Source organism: Vanellus vanellus (assembly GCF_965231255.1).
Source record: "Vanellus vanellus genome assembly, chromosome: 5".
NCBI classification, from domain to species: domain Eukaryota; kingdom Metazoa; phylum Chordata; class Aves; order Charadriiformes; family Charadriidae; genus Vanellus; species Vanellus vanellus.
This window is the reverse complement of record NC_138910.1, coordinates 75034604-75059383: the sequence shown is the minus strand read 5'-3', so window position 1 is coordinate 75059383 and position 24780 is coordinate 75034604. Positions and strand designations below refer to the sequence as shown.

General features: G+C 40.5%; 1 protein-coding gene across 2 annotated transcripts in view; it reads right to left on the bottom strand.

Moving 5' to 3' along the window:
- Positions 1-22409, bottom strand: part of OSBPL9 (oxysterol binding protein like 9) — a 68390-nt gene extending 45981 nt beyond the window's left edge. For both annotated transcript variants that reach the window (XM_082483266.1, XM_082483265.1), the window contains exons 1-3: positions 22229-22409; positions 10262-10312; positions 6399-6477 (exon numbers count right to left, since the gene is read on the bottom strand). In XM_082483266.1, the coding sequence (XP_082339392.1) occupies positions 6399-6477; positions 10262-10312; positions 22229-22339 (241 nt within the window). In that variant the 5' untranslated portion in view covers positions 22340-22409. The remainder of the gene's footprint in view (positions 1-6398; positions 6478-10261; positions 10313-22228) is intronic.
- Positions 22410-24780: the final 2371 nt, after the last annotated feature.

Below are 24780 nucleotides of genomic sequence, written 5' to 3'. Positions count from 1 at the left end.
AAGTCAGATATGGCAGGGATTTTAAAAAGTTCTATTCTATGAGGATAAGAAGGCAAATGAAATGCAACTACATTAAATGCTCTCAGCCTCTATTAATTTCCTAAAAAGAGAATAAATTTTGTAATTTAGAGTTTCTATAATACTTGCTTTGTTGTGAAGAGATTATATGTGTTTATATAACGTATACCAAATGTTAAAGTACATCATAAAAGAGATTACTTTTCCTAGCCTAAGCTTGATAGCATCTAAAGATTAGATATAAACAAGTTTAACAACTCCGCTCCACGATACAGCATTTACCACTAGCATTTCTAGGTCATGCACAGCTGTACTTGGAAGACAGAATATACAAAACACATCACCTCAGAATTAGCATACTGGTGCTTTTTTTTTTCCTGTGTGCATCTACATGGGCATGAGGATGAAGGAAAAACCTTAAGAATTAGTTAAAAAAAAATCACTAGATTACTTATAAATACACGATACTGTCACAAAGCGAAATGCATATTTTATTTTCATTCACTGTGACCTACTTACAGGCAGAACTCAGTAAAAAAGTCTATTACACCCACAGTCAATAGAGTCAATTATGCAGCCTTCATTCTGACAAAACTTCCACTGATTTTTATGCAAAATTCTTGTATTTTCTCAACCAAGTGCAGAAGTAATGTAGTATCTTTACACATAAATAAGCAGATGATAGAGGTGAAATTACGACTTTATCGAGATTGATAGGATTTTTGCCACCAATTTCAATGGAGAGAGATTTTATCAGTAGTGCCCAATAAGGTGGAAAAGTCACACGTCAGTGGGCTGTTCCATGGCTAAATAAATATCTTTTTGAAGTCACTGAAGGACTTTCAAACCACAGAAAAACAAGCAAGATGAAGCAGAGTTTCATACAAGCCTACCAAAATACTATAGTTTTATTGCTTACAAATAACCTTCTACCACATGCAGCTCCCATATCTGTCAGTAGGTTGAACACAGTTTCAGTACCTTATTTCCTCTGTATAATTGTGGAGTTGTCACAATCATTATTCCCCCTTCTACTAATCTTTCTCCTGATAGTATACTCTGGAAATGACTTTCAAGGTATGCGTGCATCTAAGACTTCGCAGATCACACTGAACTAGGTCAGAAACTACTAGTTTAAGGTAGAAAACATATTTTGGCTTGAACTAAAAAAAAAAAAACAGAAGAACAAAAATATAACTGTTTTTCTTAGCCAATAATACAGGTCTCAATTTAACAGGTCAAACTCAAGTTTATTGCTAATTGGAATTTGTTGTTAAAACAGAGGGAAAAGAACGTTGAACTTCTCAGTATCCCTACCTTCCTTAGAGTGTGACCTTTTCTGACCATTTCTTTCTTCCCTTTCAATATGCCTTTTTTTCACACCAACAAAGCTCATCTTTCCCAAATAGTTGCCAAGTATCATATATACAGTTGAGATCATAGATTCATATTGATGCCAAAAGTAACAAGCAATAAATATGCTGTTTCTTGCAGAGGAAGGAAATAAGAAAACAACTGGACACATCACACAGATACTGTTTCACGGTATTATTTTCTTTGCTAATCTCAAGTTCAACATACATTTTGAAATCTGCTACTTTGACCTCAAGAAAAGGAAAACCAAGAGATTTTTACATATGACCATAAAAATTGAGTGCAGATAGGCCGATCAAAAATGGCACACTCATGGTATGATTAGAAAATAGACACTTATAATACAGGATGCTGCAGATGCAGAAAGCAACTGCATGAAACCGTAAATGCACAACCACTCACCATTCTCTGTGCTCTGGTCACAAGTTCCAACTGCTCAGAGTGTTTAGTATAATACAGTAGTAGCAAAAGGCAGGTAGACAGAAGAGAGAGGAAGACGGAAAAGTCATACTGCAAAAGCTAAACCTAGTTGTGGTTCGCAGAGGAATTTTTGCAGTTTTGCCAACCAGGAGAGGACGAGATGGAGCCCAGAGCTTTGTGCAGCACAGATGTGGTCAGGATCACAAAGCAGAAGTTACATTTGTATTATGAAAAGGGAGGAGGACAGGCAGCACAGCTCTGATGGAAACGTATGAAGAGACAGGGCTGGAAGTTTTACATAGCTGCTCAACCTCCTCTGCAATATAAACGCACCGTTGAGCATAGCATAGAGGAATTCACTGTTTCAGCATTACCAGAACCCCAAAAGACCCTGAAAAAAAGTTAGCTTAGAGCAAACGATGCAGTCACAGTTATATGCATCATTGAGGAAACCAGCACAGACCAAGATTTCACACCAAAATCTCTTTCTAGGCATTTTTCAATCTAGAAAAGTTCTCAAAACTTTTTTTGGGAAAAGGCTGCAATTTATGAATCGTTATTTAAACAGGGTAATCTGATAGATTAAAATGCCTCTTTTATCTCAAGGGCATTCAGCTTCCTGTCATCTATTTGGTGGACAACAGTGAGGTTTTATAGAAGACTATAAATATTGACTATTTCCCCAAGTAGTGGTGAAATTAAGGTCTAAAGCTTAGTTTTGACAATACTTAGTTTTGACAATTAACACAAATACTTCAAATCTCAAACTCTGACACTGCTCAGCAACTAAGGCCCTTGTGGACCCCAGTATATCCTTAGTAATAGCTGCATCCCACATTAACAAAAATTCCCTGCTTTTTTAACATTCAGGCAACCTGTGCGTATCTCCCTCTCTTTTCAGCTGGGATGGTAGGCAGTCACAAATCAAGCTAGAAACTGGGGCAGGATGGGGAAGAAGGAGAAATCTACCTTTATCAGCCAACAGCTTTCATGTAATAGAGTAAGTTGCACAGCAACATTCATGCTTCATTTTTCAGATACTTTTGTGGCAGGAATAGGAAAGGAAAGACAAAAGCTAAAGCAAAATCATCTCAGATCAATGCACTGGACTGCTCCCAATCTTTCAATCCTTTATTACAGAAACCAGTGGAGACAAGACTGATTTGCCTTCCAAGGAACTGTGCTGCAGGCTGTAAAAATAAGAGCTGGATTTTCAGGTAGGAGTTTAAAAATCTGAATTCTTGTTGCTGCACACAATGTGTGTTTAGTGAAGTATTTCAGTCCAAATAAAAGCTATTATTGCTTCAGGTTAGACAGCAATTCAAATATTAAGAAGGGAACAATACCCTTGATGGACTATCTTGAACATCATGTTCCCACTCTTGAATTTAAGCCACGAGCACCCTAGTGAGCAGAAAGAGCAGCTAAGTGATATGAAGGATAGAAGAACTGACTTTCCAAATGGAAAGAGCTTATAGCTAGGTGATGATATGAAGATGTTAAAAGAAAAACAAAAACAAAAACACCACAGTGCTTGAAGGTCATGGATCATTTAGAATAGGGACATGTATTACAGCAAGAAAAAATGTATTATCAAGAAAGAGCTTCCTGACAGGAAGGTACATTAGACCTTATTATCCCAAATGTCTTGCAGCAACTTGAATGGATTTTTGCATCTAATCTGAACAAGCCCATGAGGGAGTGCTTTGAGATCTACCAATTCAGAAGCCTTAGAATCAAGCCATGAAACTGGATACACAGTATGACTAAACAAGGACCAATTGGGAGATGAAATCAATTACTTTTAAATAAATTTTTAAATTTCTGTGGACATTCTACCCCTCCCTTCTCCCCCCAGTCAAGAATGTATCAATACAGCTGCCTGGACCAATAAAATAAAGGGAAAAAATCTGCTGGGCGCTCTGGCAAAGCTGACAAAACCAAAACATGTTGTTTGTTTTATTGCCCATATTTATTCAATTCACTTCATTCCTTTATACCCTGGTACCAAGTATATGGATACCATTTGATATGTACGCAGTCATCATTCAAAGCCTGTATATTCTTTGTAACAATAACGTTTTAACTTTTACTAATATTCAATACAGAGATGGCCACTAGGAAGCAGATTTGCAAACAGAATAGAGGGGGACTGTCAGAGGCAGCAACAAAATACCAACTACACACTGGAAAGACTCAGAATTTCCCAAAATCCAGTGACAGGCAAATCTTAGTGGGAGATGCTGGAGGTTTAGCGCTTCAAAAATTCACTTACACACATACACATACATATAGAAACAACATCCCTGTGAGAAGCTGATCAGACATCTTTAAATGACTTATTTGCCCTTCATATCATTCCTTACATCTCTAGAGCGTTAGACAGATGTGCAATTTTGAGCAACTAATATTAAGAAATAATTAATGAACCCAGTAAGCAGCTTTTCCTTCTTTTCCCAAATTCAAATTATATGACTGCCTGTCAGCAAAATTTCACTGAGGCCAAAGAAGATTCAAGTCTTCACCAACCAATGCTCAAAGTCTGAGTACAAAAAAACATTTTTCTTCTGCAGCCTCAAAGAGAAACCATTCCACTGCAGATGGGACCCTAATGCACACAGAGGTCAGCAGATCTTTGAAATCTTGGTATTTTTAAAGTTCTGTCATTTTCCCAACTAGGGTCCACACTGTTTGGATGCCTGGCTGTCTTTGAGAATGAAGGCAGGCAGAAAGAGATTGTCTCTTTTAAAAAGTTGCCATTTCCAAAGCAGTCTTCTCTTGTACAAGACTTCTTTTAAAAAGGGTGAATGTATTTATAGCCATGACTATCTCGCAGACCAAAAGCTCTATCTGATTGTGTATAAAAAAAGCAGAGCTGTTTTATAGTGAAATATCCCAGCACTAATATCTTACCTTTCTTTTTACATTTTTGCTTTACAGACACATATACTAATACTGTGCTTGTATCATTACAATTTGATGGATATCAGGGATGTTATCTTCATAATATGCTAATAGAAAAAGCATAATACAGAAAACAGTGTACAACATCTTAGTTCTACACTAAAGGAGCATACACGAATCCTGACCTGATATGAAATGCACACAAACTGAGATTATAAAGCATGAGATGTTATGTGACAAAACTGGTGTTCAAAAATTATCAATATTACTTAGAGCAGAACATTACTTGTATCAAACACTATCAGTCTTCTTTTAAGACATCTGACTACCCAAAAAAGAATATAGCATATAAGGAATCAGTGCAAACAAGACATATAAAAAAGTTGTATCTTAGTAACTAAAGATGAGAGATTTCTAGATGTACCTGTATCAAGTTCTCAAATATTCAGCAGTATTTAGCTTCACAGTACTGAAAGACTGCCACAGTACGGTATTCCATTACTGCATTAGCAATTAGCTTGCATTTTATCAGTTATCCTTGGGAACAGTAGATTTAACTATTACTGTGAGCTCAGCATTATGAAGGTATGTTTATAAGGCTTAATGCAGTGAAAAGCCAGAGTACAGCAGCAGTATTTAAGAAGAACTGTAGCACAAGGAATACAGATGACAGTGACAATATGGTGTATAGTTAATATTTATCATTAGAACTATTCTCATAAAAACAGCAGTATTAATGATAACTCCCATTTCCAAATCACTAATTTTAAAATATGAACAGTACAATATAGGTTATAGAATAATTCCAGTTTATATAAATGAATAAGACTGCTTACATGCAAATGTGCCTCTTGGATATTTACAGTTTCTGGCTCTATGCAAAGCAATTAAATGATTTAGTCACTACATTTTAGAGGAAAAGCAAAAGGACTAACAAATGTTAGTTGAAAATATTTTCATCACACTTCCCTAGGATTTCAACATTCAGAAAACAGAAGTTCTCTAGTCAATATTATCACAGTATTTTGTCCTATTGCTGCAGATAAAAATCATTTAAGGAGTAGATAACAATTATATAGTACCTTACCCTTTCTACCGGTGAACCATAGCATGCAATGACGAAACATAGCAGTGGCAGATGGCATTGGTGTTAGTAAATGTGAATAAAAGGATAATAGCAGAGAAATGGTGACTGGCAGACAAGACACAGAAATGTAGATGAAATGAATGCAAGCTGGTAAATCCTGAAGCAAAGCTCCACCTTGAAGCCAAATGTTGCCTCTAGTCTCCTCATAATTGAGCATTAAGTTCTATTTGGATACAAATTGCAACCTTCAGACCAGTCTTGATTCTCTTCATACAGAAATGCATAATTGTATCTTGATAACGAAGATCAGAAACATTTTGTAAGCGAAACCCATAATCAGAAGCCCATTACTTTCTCCCCTTGAGTGATTTATTCTTTACATTTTTAATCTCCAAATCCTGCCAGAGCTACAGTCGTTTTCTAGCACATATGTATCCACTGCAGATGTAAATCCCTGCCTAACCTGCAGCACCCCTGAATCCAGAATGTTCTCAGTGTGCTCATTCATGCTGTTCTGTTGCCAAACGTTTAAAATCATCCATCAAATACAAGTGGAATCTATTATAAGAAAAAACAATCTCTTCTTTCAGCTCACCCTGAAAATGGAAGGTTTTCTGATCAACAGTTATTGTGAAGGTGCTGTCGTCCTCATCGTCTATACCAATCACAGCTCCCTGTGAAACAAAGAACAAAATCCTGATAAGGCAAGCAGTGACATCAGCAGCATACACTCTATCACTACACCACTGGAATTTAAACAGCATTGACAAATTAGAAGCAAACTGAATACTGTAAAGAGCAGAAAGATTCTCTGTTTAATTATAGGATGCAAGTCAGTTCTTTAAAAGAACAAATTTTTAGCTGCAGGAAAAAAAACAGCAATTATTTTGTAAAACTGATTTTCTGGATAATAATATGCATCTTTTATTTTTGTAATGGAGGTGGCTTTATGCTACAGCATCATTATAGTAAACAGTTTTCTACTACATTCCGACCTATATTTTAAAGAAGAGTGAGGAGCAATATTTTGTAAGTACTTCCCATGTATAAAAATACTAATTCATAGATACTTTACAAAAAGAAGCTCCTGACCTGATTTTATCTACCAGTGTATAAAAAAATAAATCATTCTAGCAGAATGAATTTGGCCCATCATGTCATGTCACTGGTACACTGCATGATCTAATTTTCAGTCCCTAAGCAAATATTAACAGTAAGTCAACAGGATATATCAAAAGCAGCTAGCATTGTCTTCTAATTCCTCATGAATTATTTCAAGGAAATGCAAATAAATTATACAGTTAAAGGCCATCTGTGCTCGGCTATTTACAAATCTATCCACATCTTCTTCATTCCTGCCCCCCCTCAAACACTTAATAAATAACACAGTTTTTTACCCGGGAGAAGACGACACTGAAAAAGAACCATTCCATGCCTCTGCCAGCTCCACGAAATTATAACATTTAGTTCAAAAATCACTAATGGATTTACTCAGTTTCTCTTCTCCTTCTCCAGGAGACACAGCATCAGGACCTGTTTTATCCTTCCCCCTCCCACAAAATGGAAAGACATCTCCGGAAGGTGCACATATTTAAAGGGTAATTTCCGACCTTACTGTCAGAGTAAACAGCAAGTAACAGTAGTACAAGTGCCTGTGCGTCAATTCCAACAAGTGCTTCATTTCATTCAGCCAAGTATCAAACAGCAACTGCAGAGGACGGAATTAGGTAAATATTAGGCTGGCCAAAACATAAGAATTGTTTTGGTACAGACTTAGGGATCTGAATCAATCATATTCATACACATTCTTCATAGCCCCTACACGAGCTTTCTGGCCAATGGCACCAGCTCATGTGTGGCTGCAACTATCACAGGCACCACAAGACAGAGTGGAATGAACAGGTCCTATTTAAGAATAGCACCAACCGTATGTAATGCAAGGCTACATAGCAGGAAAGGATAGCTCCAAACTGTTTTTCTTCCCCTTCACCGCCAAAAACGTAGCACTTAATTTCTCCAAGACAGTATCTTCCATGTAGGCTTTCCAAGGACAGTTCTGTGATCACTATAAAAGAGGCACCCAAAAAGTGCACCCAAGCCAGTATAATTCTGAATACTTTTAGTGCCAGGACATAACAAAAAAAAGATGACCAGCCATTACATTCAGAGACTATCTGGTAATCATGCAGTGTCCCAGTGACATGACATTATGGGCCAGATTGAGTTTGCCATAATGATTTTTTTTTTTTTCAATAGACCGATAGATAAAAAACATCTGGCGCTTTAAGTACATGTTTTGCTACACAATAAATCAGAACAAATCACTGCAAGTTGTACAAAATCATGGTCCGACTTCTCACCAGCTATGTCAAAACTCTATTAAGTCAGACAGCAAGAACATGACAAAGATATTCTCCTCAGAGGATACAGGTAAAAGTAACGAAAGGCTAAAAGGGTCAGACTAGGTAGGACAGCTAAGTCCTGCTCCATCCTAGGTGGGGGGAGGAAACTGAGGAGCAAGAAGAGCACATCAGTGTGTGATCTCAGCACAAAGCTACATAAAGGGCACACGCTCTTAATTGCAATGCAAAAGGTCTGCTCTACGAACACACCTTCCTAAATACACTGTGACAGTCAACAAAAGAACTTGAAGGTGAAACTTCAGGCCTGTGAAACATGGGTATCAAGCGCAAAAAGGTGAGGAAGAGCTTTTAAAAATCTGTTCAAGAAAAAGGAAGTATTTTAGCCAAATTGCTTAAATTACATGTTTGTTTATGTTCACACCTACAGTTACAAATCAACAATTACTCTAAACAGAAAACCTCTTTGATAGAATTTCAGACTGCACAGGCCCATCTGTTCAGCTATCAGTGTCACTGTCATCTGCCAGAGGAGCTGCTTTACAAAAGCAGAAAAAAGAAAGATTCCTTCCTCCCTCGCAAAAAAAGCCTCACACACATTCAGAGAAAGGATGGGGGAGTCGGCAAATCTTCAGAAAACTCCAAAGAGTAATTTGGGGTGGGAGAGTGGTAGATGGGGGGAGAGAAAGGGATTGTTTTATATTAAATACATATAAAGATGGTTCAGGCAATATTGAACAGATTGTTCACTTTTAATATTTCTTAAACTGACAGGCTGAGGCCAACCTCCACACTGACAGGCTCACAACACTAATAAAGCAGGCATGATTTTTCAGACTAAATTTTTCTGCCCAATGCAAAAAATATCCTCATGAATCTTTGGGAATGTAATGTTCTAGACAGCAGTTTAAGTTTGCATTACCCTTAAAGAAATTCTAAATTAAGATATCAATACATTGAACAAGGTAAAGTGCAAAAAAGTCATCTGGAATCCAGGTGAATTCTCTGTATGGGTTTCATAAATTCTCTGTAAGAGTTTCAAAAGGTTATTGGTACCCCTTTATTAGGCCCACAGAAAGACAAGAAAGGAGTAACAGCAGAAGGAAGGAATAACTGGAAGAAGCAGAGTTCTGCTGCAACACTCATCACATTGTGTGTCAGACCACAGCTCACCTTCCCTGGACTTCTCTAGACTCAAAATCCTCCCATTTATACCCATTACCCTCCTGACTCCTTCCCCCTATTTACATGAGCTCTTGACAAGATCAGTGCATACTGGAACCAGAGATCCTATGAGAACTGGGAAAAAATATAGAAGGGCTTGTGCAAGAAGTATTTTTGATAAGTGCATGACCACAAGGTAGAAACTGGGCATGTGCAAAGACATCACAGCATTCCCAGCTCACTTCAGTACTGTCACTTCAAGCTACAACAGCAGTATTCATTCAAGGTTAAATGTGCCAAACCAGAGTGCCTTGAACAGGTAACACTCAGCTTTCCCACTCTGCATCTTCTTACCTCTGTTTCCCCATTTTGTAGCCCCCCACCCCAGCTGATATTTCAAAAAATTTGCCTGCTGTGTTCTTCCTTCCCTTTCCAGTCCTCCTTGGTTTCACTAAGTTCAAGCACAGTCAAATGGCAGCCTAGAGAGCGTCCAGACTGGCAGAATGGAAGACACAGTAACAGAATAAAGGCAAGTCAGAAGGACAGAAGGAAGCCGTTTTGCAATGACTTCTGTAGGTATAGAACATACATATACACACACATATATATCTTCACACAAAGAAATGAGAACTGCAAACAGCAACTTTTTAATTAAAAATAATTGTATATACTAACCCATCTTACTCTGTCATATAATGCTTTTTTACACAATGTATAAAAGGTATGGTTTTATACAATATATAAAACTATAGAATGTAATTAGCACAACATGTCACTTGACCTCTAATGTTTTCTTTCTTTAAATACTTTCACTATTTCAGTATTTTGCTGAGTCAGGAATAGAGCTCAAACCTCAAAAGCCTCCTTGCAGTTCTCTCCATTAGGCCATATAATAGACAGTAAGTCATTAAGTACTGAATAAAACAACACTTACCCTGAGTCTAACACACCCTCGGCGTGATCCTCTCATCATTTTGTCTTTTGACTGAAACAGAAAAAAAAAGCAGATCACTGGATTAACAAATACAGTAAGAATTGCCAGGAGAAAGTTAGTTATTCAAAACAACTGAGGAAAGAATAAAACATTTTTGTGTAATGCTTTATTGACTGATGAAATGAGATGCAACTTCTGTTACAAAACAGGTTAGTTCTCACACAAAAGAAAGTACACAACCATGGTATGAAAAAATAACCCTTCAAAAAATAAGCATACAATATCCCACTTCAACAAGTTTTGTAGATACCTTGAAAAAATATTTAGAAGACACAGTCCACACCTTTATAGAAAGTAAACTGAAGTGAAGAAGAAAGGAATCAGGAAATATTAAAAATTAGCAGTATAGTGATTTACATCTTCCTCCTTTCTCTTCTATTGTCAGAAAAGTGTCCGTGTAAGAAAATCCAGCTGTGCAGGCTGAATTGTGCAATGAAATTATACCTCTGACAGAAAGTTTCCCAGATTCATACCCCTTTTCATACAGATGCAAACCATGTTTAGGTGGGTTTCTGTGTCTACTTCCTAGATAGTACAGCCTGTTTTCATTACAACAGCTAGAAAAGTTATGTTTATAGTCATTTAAGCAGTAAAAACCCAGATCAGAAAACAGGATTCCTGTTCCCACAACCAGTGCTCAAACCTATAGACTAGCCCTCCTTGCAGCTAAATTACTGAACCTATCTGTTTGAAGCACTGACAAGGGAATTCCAGGGGAAAAATCCCAAACAAATAGACAACTCTAAACAGCCAACTCACTTCTAACTTGAAATTGTGACACCTTGAACTTTCAGCTACTCCCAGCACTGACTCGGGTAGATTTGTCGGTAACTTTCTGGCAATGCCGTAAGCGTTATTGGGCAATATTGGCAAGCCCATGTAGCACACATGCAAACTCTTTTAAGATAAAGAAAAAAAGAAGACATTTAGGTCATCCTAAATACTCAGTTTTCTGATAGATGCAAAACATCTTCCGGTTTTCAACTACTCACACACACACACTCTTTCTGTTTTTCAAATGATACATTACATGCCATTGTAGCCTTATCTGCAAAGGTCTTGTCTAAAACAACCCCTTCTCTCTTACCATCCAAATATCCAAACTACATTCTTTCAAGTCATGAAAACGGCTATCACTGGCAACTCATGAACAAGTTCTCTTGATGTCATCTTCTGAAATATCCATTTTTTCCCAACAGTATCTTAACACTTCCATCTAGACAATATATTGATGTGATTATGACCAGCCCTATTTTCACTGAAGCCATCAGACAATGAAATCCTGTTGATATCAGGGGGAAAAAAGACAGGAACCAGAACTATCAGTCTTAACAGCAACAAATTATTCAAAGACTTTTTTGCCTCAGTCTTCACTGGTAAGGATTCTAACCACACTGCCCAAGTTGGAGAAGGCAAAGGGAAGGACTAGGAGAATGAGGTGCTGCCCACTGTAGGAGAAGACCAGGTTCAAGACCAGCTGAGGAACCTGAAGGTGCACAAGTCCATGGGACGTGATGAGATTCATCCGCGGGTCCTAAGGGAACTGGTGGATGAAGTTGCTGTGCCACCATCCATCATATTTGAGAATTCACATCAGTCTGGTGAAGTTCCCACTGACTGGAAAAGGGGAAACGTAACCCCCATTTTTAAAAAGGGAAAAAAGGAAGACCCAGGGAACTACAGGCAGGTCAGTCTCACCTCCGTGCCAGGTAAGATCACGGAGCAAATCATCCTGGAAACTCTGCTAAGGCACATGGAAAATAAGGTGGTGATCAGTAGCAGCCAACATGGCTTCACTAAGGGCAAATCGTGCCTGACAATTTTGGTGGCCTTCTACGATGGTGTTACAGGATTGGTGGATAAGGAGAGAGCGACAGACGTCATCTACCTGGACTTGTGCAAAGCATTTGACACTGTCCTGCGTGACATCCTGGTCTCTAAATTGGAGAGACATGGATTCAACAGATGGGCCGCTCAGTGGAGAAGGAATTGGCTGGACAGTCACACTCAAAGAGTTGCTGTCAATGGCTCAGTGTCCAAGTGGCATCTAGTGACAAGTGGTGTTCCTCAGGGTATTTGGACTGGTACTATTTAACATCTTTGTTGGCAACATGGATGTTGGGATTGAGTGCACCTTCAGCAAGTTTGCCGACAACACCAAGCTGTGTGGAGTGGTCGACACGCTGAAGGGAAGGGATGCCATCCAGAGGGACCTAGACAGGCTTGAGAGGTGGGTCTGTGCAAACCTCATGAAGTCCAAGGCCAAGTGCAGGATCCTGCACGTGGGTCTGGGCAATCCCAAGCACAAATACAGGCTGGGCAGAGAATGGATCAAGAGCAGCCCTGAGGAGAAGGACTTGGGGGTGTTGGTGGATAAGAAGCTCAACATTAGCCAGCAATGTGCACTCACAGCCCAGAAGGCCAACCACGTCCTGGGCTGCATCAGAAGAAGCGTGGCAAGCAGATCAGAGATGATCAGAGGGCTGAAGCATGTCTCCTATGAAGACAGGCTGATAGAGTTGGGGTTGCTCAGCCTGGAGACAGAAGGCTCCACAGAGACCTTATAGCAGCTTTACAGTATCTGAAGGGGGGCTGCGAGAAAGCTGGAGAGGGACTTTTTACAAGGGCATGTAGTGATAGCATGAGGGGTAATGGCTTCAAACTGGAATAGGGTAGATTTAGTTTAGATATTAGAAGAAATTCTTTACTCTGAGGGTGGTGAGGCACTGAAACAGGTTGCCCAGGGAAGTTGTGAATGCCCCATCCCTGGAGGTGTTCAAGGCCAGGCTGGATGGGGCTTTGAGCAACCTGGTCTAGTGGGAGGTGACCCTGCTCATGGCAGGGGGGTTGGAACTACATGATCTTTAAGGTCGCTTCCAACCCAAACCATTCTATGATTCTACGAAATTATTCTTCATCTGCTACATATTTGAGATATAGCTGCAAGGAAAGCACAAAGCAGTCACAGCAAGTCCTAGTCACTAAATATAATTTGAAAATAGCAGTCAGAGTTTCACATAAAGTTATGTTTTTGCTGATAGCTCACTCAATTCTGTCTCTAATTTGTCAGAGTTTTCTTCTGAATGTTACAATCAGTACTAGTCTCCTTGTTTTCACATAAATACAGGTTAGCTGTTAAAAATGAAATGGATGTAAAGACCAGCAGTGCATCTGTAATGAATTCCACAGATATGTAATTTCCTTGTAGATTTCCCAAATGAAAACTTCTACATAGGGAAGATTTTTTGAAGTTGGTTTTTTTTTTTCTTTTTTTGAAGCTCAAAACCAGGAAAGGATCTAGAAACAAAGTTACTCCAATAATTTTCTATCAGAAATTGTATATATTTGGAACACACCTCACTAGAGTACACACATTCTTTATATTCGCTGCCTTGACAGTCCTCCTAAAATGGGAGGACACGAGCGAGAGCCTCTTACTCCCTCTGGTGGTTTCAAGAAGAAATATACGCATAATCATAGCAGGAAAGAAAATATCTGGACTGAGGATGCAACTCTGCAGCAGCTGAAAGAAACCCATCAGGTCTGACGGCCGGGATCACACACTCCAGCCCCCCCGGCACGCCAGGCAAAGCGCTCCCAGCTCATTGTACTGACCGCAGGCAGGGAACCAAGTCAGAAAAAAATGCAAAGGGAGCAGAAGAGACATGCATTTTGGTTTGGATTAGATCCCTGAACCAGGTAAGTGGAGGGAAGATGAGAGCAAGTCCTAGTGCAAGGGAGGGCAGAATCCCAACAACCCTCATTTCCACTGTGCAGACTGGCTATCAACTCAGCTGCAAAAGATACTGTAAAAGCCTTCCTTTTTCTTGTATACCACATTTTAATGGAATGGAAATTAAGTTTAAACTTTATAATGTTCTTAGTCTGGAAAAAGATTCACAAGATAAATCACAGGTTCACAGTGTGGTCCTATATACTTACAACTTTCTCATCTCCAGACAGAGCTTTAATTGGTTAATACCAATTATAATGAAGCGGTAAATCCAATTCATTCCACCTAAGTGGCATAAAGCACCTATCATTCCAGTATCTGAACTCCCTGTGCACTAAAGCATGCAGCTATCATCGCACATACTGGAATACAGCAAATCTTTTACTGATTGCTGCAGGAGAGCACTTTAAAACATAACTCAACTGACATTTTAGATTTGCCCCACCCACCACCACCCCCGCCCAAGATTTTATAAAAAATGTGATTCAGACAGCTTCAGCTTCCCCTTAGAGCATTATGTTTTACCCTTTGGTTGAAATTAGGAATGCGTATCCAATATGTCTTATACTTGGTCAAGTATTCTTGGATAAATAAAGCCATCCCGTAATTGTTTTGAGGAATTATTCTATTTCACTGAACAAAATCTCATACAGCAGAAAGACATCCCTGAATGTCTAATACAAAAGCCACACTTTACTTTCTTTTTATATTTAAAGTTTTAATATGCAGCTATCTTTTTTCAGTGATCAGTTTTATAACCAGACAAAATGATATTTCCAATAAACTTTTAATACACAGAGTACTGATTTTGATGATAATGGATTTGAATAGGTTACAAGCAGACAGCAACACAAGATAAATTTCAACTGGAACTCAAATAAAAATTTGTAAAAATTACCAAAGCTATACAGTGTTAATGCAGAGGGAATGTAGGTATCTCGCGCCCAAAATATGGCCTTCATTGGTTTATTTTTTACATACAGTGAAGTTGATCAAATACAGAACTATCTAACATAAAGCATTTCAGGTAATCTACAACTTCTTATGAAAATAATAACTGCCTCTATTAAAAAAAAAAACAACAAAGCAACCCAAAATTTAAATCCTAACCCCCTAAAGGCCCCCAGCCCTCCTTCATCTTTAGAACTACTGCCATTTCATTTGAATTTTAGCTGTTGCATGGAAAGTTTAAGATTTCAGTATAAAACCCAGGTGCTGTCTGCCTCCAAAAGTTCTCAGGTACAACTTCTGCTTGTGCAGAAGAGCACAGAACTTGAAGACGTGCATTTTTGACTTGCACAGTGCTGTCAAGGAAATCTCTAACATAAGTACAGAGATGAGCAAAACCATTTACGACATTTATTTCCCGTTAGGGAAGAAGAACCTGGAACAAGCTCTGTTTATAAACAGTGATTTTTGCAGTTTAACTACATCTACAGGAGAAGCTTTAGTTTGGACCACTTTCCGTAATAGTTGTTGTTCTGATCAAACGCTAAGGCAACCCTCATTTTTCAAGCAGAAATAAACCCCAACAATTTAAAAACTTTACACGCTGTTCCCAGCCCACCCTTCCTCTAGCTTCCTTGCCGGGTACACCCCAGTCTCAGAGGAGAAACTCCTTGAGCAGAGGGTCAGCATCTAACAGCCATGTTGTTGCTGTAGCTAAAGCTTTGACTTTTGTGGATGCAGTCATCCAGCAGGAACCGAAACACTGCAGCCACAATTGAGGATGCCACTGGGGCTCATTTACCCCAACAGATGCAATGTACATCTGAAAAAAATAAGGCTTAAATTTATGAGTCCTGACACAGAAAAGCAATTACACTGCTTATAGAATCCTACAAGAAATTAATACATGAGAGGCCTTAACTGGATGAAGATGTAAAAAATAGGGCACAATCACAGGACCCTCCCTTCAGCCTCTTCCCCAAGAAGCACAGCTACAGACTAAACAGCCTGTATCCCGCAAAAGGACTGGCTATCTGACCACCATGTTGATCTTCTCAGATTTCTAAATACTGTAATTGCTACTAAAAGTTCATATGGTATAATTCTAAGTTATTGTAAATAAAGCTTATTCATTAAACTGTCTCTCTCACTTGATAGTTCATTAGCTCGTTAGACTCAGTTCAACTACTCCATCCCAGCCTGCATTGAAGAAAGATTGCTAAATAGCTAAAAACCAAAAAACGAAGTTGTAACCTAACAACAACAACAAAATTTCATCCTCTAGATTGCTACCAGTTTTATTTTGCACACCTAATAAAAATATATAAAAAAAAACACAATAGATGAGATTTTGCAGGTAAGCGAATATATTTGTCCATGAAGGACATGGACCTGCTGGAGCGTGTCCAGAGAGCCACGAGGATGATCCAAGGGCTGGAGGACCTCTCCCATGAGGAGATGCTGAAAGAGTTGGGGCTGTTCAGCCTGGAGAAGAGAAGGCTCTGGGGACATCTTATTGCGGCCTTCCAGTACCTAAACGGGGCCTAGAGGAGAGCTGGGGAAGGACTTTTTAGTAGGGCATGTAGCGATAGGACAAGGGGGAATGGCATTAAACTAGAAGAGGGCAGGTTCAGATTGAACATTAGGAAGAAGTTTTTCACTTAAGGGTGGTAAGGCACTGGAACAGGTTGCCCAGAGAGGTTGTTGAGGCCCCATCCCTGGAGGTGTTCAAGGCCAGGCTGGACATGGCCTTGGGCGACCTGGTCTAGTCGGAGGTGTCCCTGCCTATGGCAGGGGGGTTGGAACTCGATGATCTTTATGGTCCTTTCCAACCTAAACTATTCTATGATTCTATGATATTTAGTACTGAACTGTTTTTCTTTGGAGCCACAATTAGCACAATCTCTACTCTACTGATTCACCAAACTGTACCAAACTGATCTTGATCCAGCTCCTATGTGAGCACCAACTACACTTCATCAACTTAATGGAGCAGACAGCACGGCCAGCTTTGAGAGGACAGTCGACCTGCAGTTCAGAGTGCCAGTACAAAATTAACCCATCAGACATTTTTGAACAGGTCTGAACAGGTATAATATGTTTATAGCGGACGAGAAATGCCACAGGCACGCACTGCAAAGTGATGAACAGGTATTGGGAGACCTAAAACCAGACCCATAGTTGAACTACTAAAGAGGAGTCCACTACTTAAATTATAATCTTATGACAATTCATTCAGTGCATCAACACCTTTGATATAAAGTTAAAGCTACGTACAAAACTCAATTTAGTGTTGCATAATAGCCATCAATATTTTTATCGTGTGTCTGTAAATTCAGAAATCTTTTTCTTATTATACATAGTTTGCTTATAGTTTTGTCTGTTTTTATTAGACCCACTGAGCACATGTTTGTAGTGCATTTGACAGATCAAGTTATTACAAGAAAGTGTCACCTCAGCTGAGAATGGAAAGCAGAGACCTCAAAGGGAATGTTTGTGCAAAAGCAGATGTTTTTTTTCCTGTTGAGATTTTTGCACACAGCTGTTGATTGAGAAACTGTATTTGGAAAAAGCACGAAAACAGATTCAACTGAAAGTCTGTAGCACAGGGGCACTGAGCCATGACTCCAGCTTCAGAGGCATCATTTGAAATCAAGTTAACGAGATTTGTTTTCAGTTCACCGCCAAAGGTTTGTGAAACTGCTGCAAAATATGAGTCCCCCTCCTCAATATCTGGACTGTACAATCCCCAAGCAGTTCTTCAATAGAGTACAACCAGTACTAAAGTTGCTAACTAGCAGCAATCTTTAAAAAGCATGAGGGGAAAAATATTTTTACACCACCACAACTGCTTGCCCCTAACGACTGTTTTCACACAGATTTTGCATTCAACCAGCATATGTTTTTAAGAGTATTTTGAACGCATGATTAACAAAACAACAACAGAGTATCTAAGCACTGAAATATATTCTTTAGGCATTCATTGGTGCAAGAACCATTAAGATGATGAGAGTTACCCAGTTTCATTTCAAGAATACACACTATGGAGCTGTCAAAACCAACAATTTTTTCTTGCAACCCTCACTCACTATACAAGGCAGCTGTTTAAGTCTACAACACTTTGAACAGTTCTCCTTTCAATATCACTATATGTAAGATATCCACAAAGTTTTAAAATACTTTAAGGAACTGGTCTTCCTATCTACTGGCCCTGGTTTTAGCACTGTTTGCACAGCTCTGCCAGTTCTGCTTTCAATTTATTACACAATTAAAATATTTATTTTAAGAGTACACTCAAACCAAGAATTTAAATCTGATTTTCAACCTTGAGGGGTTCTCTGGACTATTTCTACAGGATTCCCAAGGGTAATCAAGGCTATAGCTGATGTGTATTTAAGACAGCACTTCTGCCAGAAAACACAAACAAAAGCAAATTGTGTTCAACTTCCTCCTCCTCCCTAGCCATTTCTTTGTCTTCGTGCTATCTTCCAATACAATGCCAACACACATTTTTAGACTGACATGCAGAAAACAAATGACAGAACAAATTCAGCTGAAAAAATAAAGCAGCAGAAAGTTATTTTTCAGCTGGAATCCAGCTCACGGAACAACTTTACAGCTGCTGTGCCAGTAGAAGGCAGAAATGAGCTATTTCGAGACTTTTCTGTTAAATAGAGATGCAATAAATGCAGCCAGCTACACACTGAAAAAAACATAATGCTTCAGTAGAGTTACATTTGCTATACCTTCAAGAGAAAACATTGGTGGATTCACAAATCAAAGAATATTGAGGGGAAAAAAGAAGTAATTTGTCAAACTGATCCAAAACGGCACACAGTCATTTATTTCATATTTAACTCTTCAAAATAAAAGAAAAAAAATAGCCATTTTGTGATATAAGACAATCATTTATTTGAGCAAAACTATGTACAGACAATATTTGGATAAGTCCAGATCACACTCTCTGAAATGCATAATTCATAAATAAATTTAAACAAATGTAATTATAAGCAAATTTGAGGAGGTACATTTCTATTCTGAAAGAGAAAAAAAAACACAAACTACAGAAGAAGTGGGGAAAAAGCAAACAATTTGGCATTGTAAAAAACCTTTGTAAAACAATTTGGAAATGCACATGAGAAACGTTTGCCTTCACACTTGAAAATAGTATTACTAGTGTTCACTGCAATACAACTAAGTAGAGAGGAAGGAATTCACAAATGAAAACAGAAATAAGCATGAACATTAAATTCTGCTTTTTCTTCCGACTCAGACTTGACGTAAAATCTTTTGCCTTGCTCCCTGAAAGTTCTAATCATGTCAGAAATGTAAATTTAATTGAATTCATTTGCTTCTGATGTATGTATCCAAAACATATGTAGGTTAATATCTACTCATTTTACCAAAAGACAAAGCATACTAATTTATGTGCTTTTTTTTTTTCACAAGTGCAATACTATATTGTACATTAACTATTTGAATGTTTATCCCACATTAAGGATACTTTTCTGCAGTCTGTTTTCAGTTACTACCAAAGAAGGCTAAATACAGCAGTGCAAGAACACACCTATGAAGCTACATGTTTCTGTATCTAGCTCTAACGTAAAGTTCAGCTGCATCAGAAGTTACTACCCTGCAGTTATCCACAGCTCCTCTGCCAAAGGTTAATTGGCTCTTCGATCTACTGGAGAAAGTGTTTCCTGCATGCGCAACTTTGGGGATTGAAACGGACTAAGGAGTCTGCGAGCCGTGATGAGCAGGTAAAAGCTGATCAGTTGACTGTAATCTCTCCTATCAGCAAAACTCTTTCCAGATTGCATGTCTATACAGCCAGGGTGGAACAACCTCAGCCTACCCCACCCATGCATGAGGGGAGGGCCCTCAGAGGGAAGGGCCAGTTTCAGGCTGGAAATCATTCCGTTGCACTTACACAAGCAGAGCAAGGCAACTATATTGCTTCAGACTGAAACTGGCTCAGAGGGAACAGAGTACATGTCCCTATGTACCTGATCACATAGGTACGCCTTTAATTGAAAATACAAGTCTGCATATACAGAATCACCAGAGGCGAGTTCCCCACATACATAAAGCCCCCAAACCTGCTAACATTCCAAATTAACGTAGCTTATGTACCACAGTCTTATAAACTACCATTCAGGACTCATTACTCTAAAACTAAAGGTAGAGCTGAAAGGAGGAGTATCCCACTACCTTCTTAGTGCTAATATTAGGACTTGTTAGGCACGTGGTCAAGTGGGATTTGATCTGAACTATCTTTCAAAGCCATGCTCCAGCTGACCCTCCAGCCCTGTGAGCAATCAGGCCAGCACACATGAAGAAGAGTGTGTGCTGAAGGATCGGTTCTTTCAGCAGCCAGTCTTTCACTCGCTGAAGTTTAACACGACACACACCCTTAGATACAAGAATGAATTCAGATGCCTAGAGAATGGCATAACACGTACTTTACGGACATATGTGCAGAAAAGATAGCACATGGATAAAGCAAGCATTCTAAAATAAATGTTAACTGCAGGAATTTCTTAGTGGTAAAGGCACACAAAGCAAAGAATGTGATTTGATTTCTTGATCTCAACTTGAATGTTTTAGGGCAGGTAGTTAAAAAAAGGATTTTTAAATGTGTGCACTAAAAGTCATTATAATAACATTATACAAAATAAAAGTGTAATGCATATGTAGGGATACCTAATCATAGGAAATAATGAAATATGAGAACTGGTTTTGATTAAACAGGTGAAGACCATAGAATGAAAGTCACTGCAATAACCAGAATTATTATTATACACACTAGTCATCGGCAAAGATTTCTATTTCTGTAACTGAGCATTAAATGACTTTGCACCTTGGACCTCTACTTAGACTACATTCACTAATTCATCTTAGTCAAGCAGTTGACATTTGAACAGCCATTAAAAAGCAACTATAAAAGCACTTTTGTTTCTTCATCCGTATCCCAGGTGAGGCAGTTTGAACTTACGTTGTTTTGAACCAAAATTGTTTGAGAGTCAGTAACTGGTTTATGCTGAGAGCCTTATAAACTCCTAGGTCTGGAGAGATAAGCTCTCTCCTAGTAGGGCTGGAAATCCAGATTTAGGGAAAAAAAAGGTTTATATGCAATGCTTCTGTATAATATACCCTCACAGATAGCATGATACTCCAAGTTACATTATTTGCTGTAAAGCTATCACAATTTACACCAGGTTGAATTTGTGTTTTACCCAGATAGACACACTAATGGTAATTGCTCCATGCTAAGAAAACTGTGCGTGCACGTGGTTCAACCAATTAACCTTCTCATTTAAGGGCCTATCTTTGAAAAAAAAAAATAATTTTAACTTTTAAAATATTTATAACTTAATTCACGTTTTTATATAAGAAGCTGAACAAGTCAGCAAGTCAGGATCTGTCACACACACAAAAGAAAGAAAAAAAGTGAAGGAAAACACCACTGTTTCTTCACACACTGCACTATAAAAGTTCGTGCTTGAAAGTAGGAAGTCCTCAACGCAAACAGGAAAGTCCGTCCCCAAGTGGGGAGCGACCCGCCGTGCGCGGGGGGGGGGGGAGGGCTCCGCGGCGTAGGAAGCGCCGGCGGAGATCGCTGCTCCGCGCAGACGTCTCTGAGGCGGGCGGGCCGCCCGGCAAAGGCGACACCCTCACGGGCCCGTCGCCCGGGCACAACGGCCAAACCGGGGCGGGAGCAAGTTCCCGCTGGGCTTAGAAGGGGGGGGCGCGGAGGCAGCGGGAGCCTGAGGCCATCACCCAGCAAGGCTCCGGACTGCCCGGAGCGAGCGGGCCGGCCCCGCTCCATTGGGGCACCCGGCGGCGGGTGTGAGGCGCCGGGGGGGAGGTGCGGCGGGAGCCACTTACGGCTTCCGAGACCCCCCCCCCACGGGCGACGCCGGCTCCAGAGCCACCGGCCGCCAAGGAACTCCCGGCTAGGGGCAACGGCCGCTCCCGCCCAACGACCCCGCCCCGGAGCCGGCCGCACCCCCCCCCCCCCGCCCCGGCCGCCAACAATAACAACGCCGCTCGCCCCCACCGATCAATCTCCCCGCATGGCCACCCCATTGGCTGCTCCCGCCGCCTCCTCCTTCCCCATTGGCCACCCGCGCGGTGACACCGCCCCGAGTCCCCTCCCCACCCCCACCCTGCGCCTCAGCCGGTCTCCCGGCTCCTCACCCGCCCGGCCCGCCGCTGCCCCTCACCGTGTAGTAGGAGAGGAGACCGGCGTTGTAGTCCAGCACGAACCAGCGGTACTGCCAGCCCTTCATGACATTGGTCCATTTGCTCAGCGGGCCCTCCATGATAGACGCCATCTTAGGCACCGAACCGGCACCGCCACCACACACACCGCCCGCTCGGTGAGGGGAGCCGGGCAGAGACACGGCGGCCGCCAGGAGGGGAGGGGGCGGAGCACGCAGCGAGGGGGCGGGGCCAGGAGCCACACTTCCCCGGAGGGCGGGCGGGGAAGGGGCGTGGTTTGCGCGCGCAGTGGGAACGTGCGTCGGGCGGGCGCCGGGGGCGGGGTAGTGTGTGGTGAGGAGAGGGAGGGGGGAGCGAGGGGAGAGCGAGGGGAGGCTGTATGTCCGGTGGGATTGGGTTTGTGGGTGCTGCCTGAGGGACCCGCTCCCTGCAATGGTGAGGCTTTTCCTCACGGCCCAGGGGAGGGAGAGCGAGGCGGGAGGGAGGGCAGGGCCGCGGGGTGGCGGTGGTAAGGTGAGGTGAGGGCAGGGCAGGGCAGGGCAGGGCAGGGCAGGGCAGGACGGGACGGGACGCCCTCGATTGTGTGAGGGCGGGAGGGCGTTATCCTGTCCCCTGAAATATTTGGCACCACTTCACCTTCTGATTTCTCTCGCTGTTCTGCTTGTGCCTCTGCCTCTCTGTTGTTGGCCTGTCCACAGCGGCTGTGGGGCTTGCCAGTCGCGTCCAAGGGCCCGGGTCTTCTCCTGAAGGAGCCGCATGGCCAGAGTGTGTAACAAACATACGTGACTCGAGAGAACCTTTTTAGGGTAAGGCTTATTTAAACGGCGCACGGCTTTCCTGTGGGCTGATCCCCCCAGGGATGAATGTGGGATGAATTCCCCAGGAGCTATGGGCGATTGTAAAGCTGTTGTTCAGTGCAAGGCGTGTTCTTTGGCACTGGTCTTCTCTGATACAAGAATGTAACTTCAGTTGTACATTAACATAAAAAATTCATGTTCCTTCCTAGGGATCGACAATATAGCAGCAGAAATAGTGCTTATACCATGAGGTTTGTGTTTGTTGTGTAATCTTTGCAGTATTCATTGAATACATTTTTTTCCCTTTTGTTTTCCCAGTAAATATAAACCTGTGGTTTTTTCCTTTTTATTATTTTAATATAAAAATCCTGTTATAGTAGGGCTGAAGGAGGTCTAGTGTCTTACAACACTGCAACTTTTTGCTAAGTTAAACCAATTTAAATAGAAAAATCACCCCAGTTACCCCTTTTGTGAAAAAGAACCACACAAAGGCGGAGCTGCTGTTTGATTCTAGAAAATAAGAAATACTTCCATATTTCTAATCCATCTTCCCATTTTACGTGTCACATTGCTTACTAGTTTGTTACCAAGTGGAATTTATAGCATTGACTTTATAATACTCCTTGGAGTCACGTGGTGGTGTGTTCATGCGTGATGTTACCAGTTTAATCTAGCTAATGCACAATTCAGTCTCGAACCCCAGCTTGTTAATTTTGATAACATTCTTTTTCAAGATGCATATGACCTTAGTAGTCTGTTTTCTTCTTTAGATTCACTGACTAAACAAAGGGTGGCCGCCTAGAGATTATACCCAGGCAAGCAAAACAGAAAACATCAGATGGTGCCAGAACATTACTAGTACTACTATTCAAAGCTGTAGTTGGACTGGAGCTTTATTATCTCAGATCACTACTTGGACTGTATTATGCCACAAGAGTTGAAACTATGCAAAGAGCTTGTGCAAAAAAACCTCTTGGCTTAACTGTGAAAGGGCTGTCTGTAGGCAGAGCATTCTCAATGAGAAATTCTCCACAGAAGAGCTTGGTTTGCCAGAGGCTGAATTTGCTGAACTTTGGCATACACTGAATATCTTACTAGTTCTTTGTTGTCTTTGACTTTTTTTTCAGTGGAAATATGCCGAAGATGTGTCTCCGCTAGGAAAAGCATGTATTTTAGCTAGCTCAATTTAGGTAGACCTTAAAAGCCCTACAGTAGATGGAAAAGTTGTGTTAACAGGTGTTAAAGGGGAATACCTGTCAAGGTTTCTTTTAGAAATGTAGTGTTGGTATTCTCTTTAGGTAATTTGGCAGAGATCAGAGAATCATCACTTTTCAAAAAACCCACACAAATTGAAATAAATACATATGAAATTATAGTCTCTTATCAGCATTCAGGATAGAGTATCATATAGTTTTATGTACTTTCTTGACATGCCAGGATGATGTGTGTTCTGTGTATATCAGATTACTCCAGTATATATTGAACACGGTTCGTGAGGGCATTGTTGAAGGAATTGGGCTTAATTAGCTAGATCTCTCTGATAAAGATTCTAGGTGCCCATCCAAATAGTTTTGAAAGATCAGTGCAAATGTTTTAGTACAACAAACTGAAATCAGCCACAACTGTGATATAGCCTACCTTTATATACTTTGTATATTGCCTCATCAGCATCAATGATTTTGAATAAAAAATTACTTGAAATAGAAGTTAGTAAGTTACTTCCTTAATGGAAGAATTTAGTTTTCTTTAACATGTTC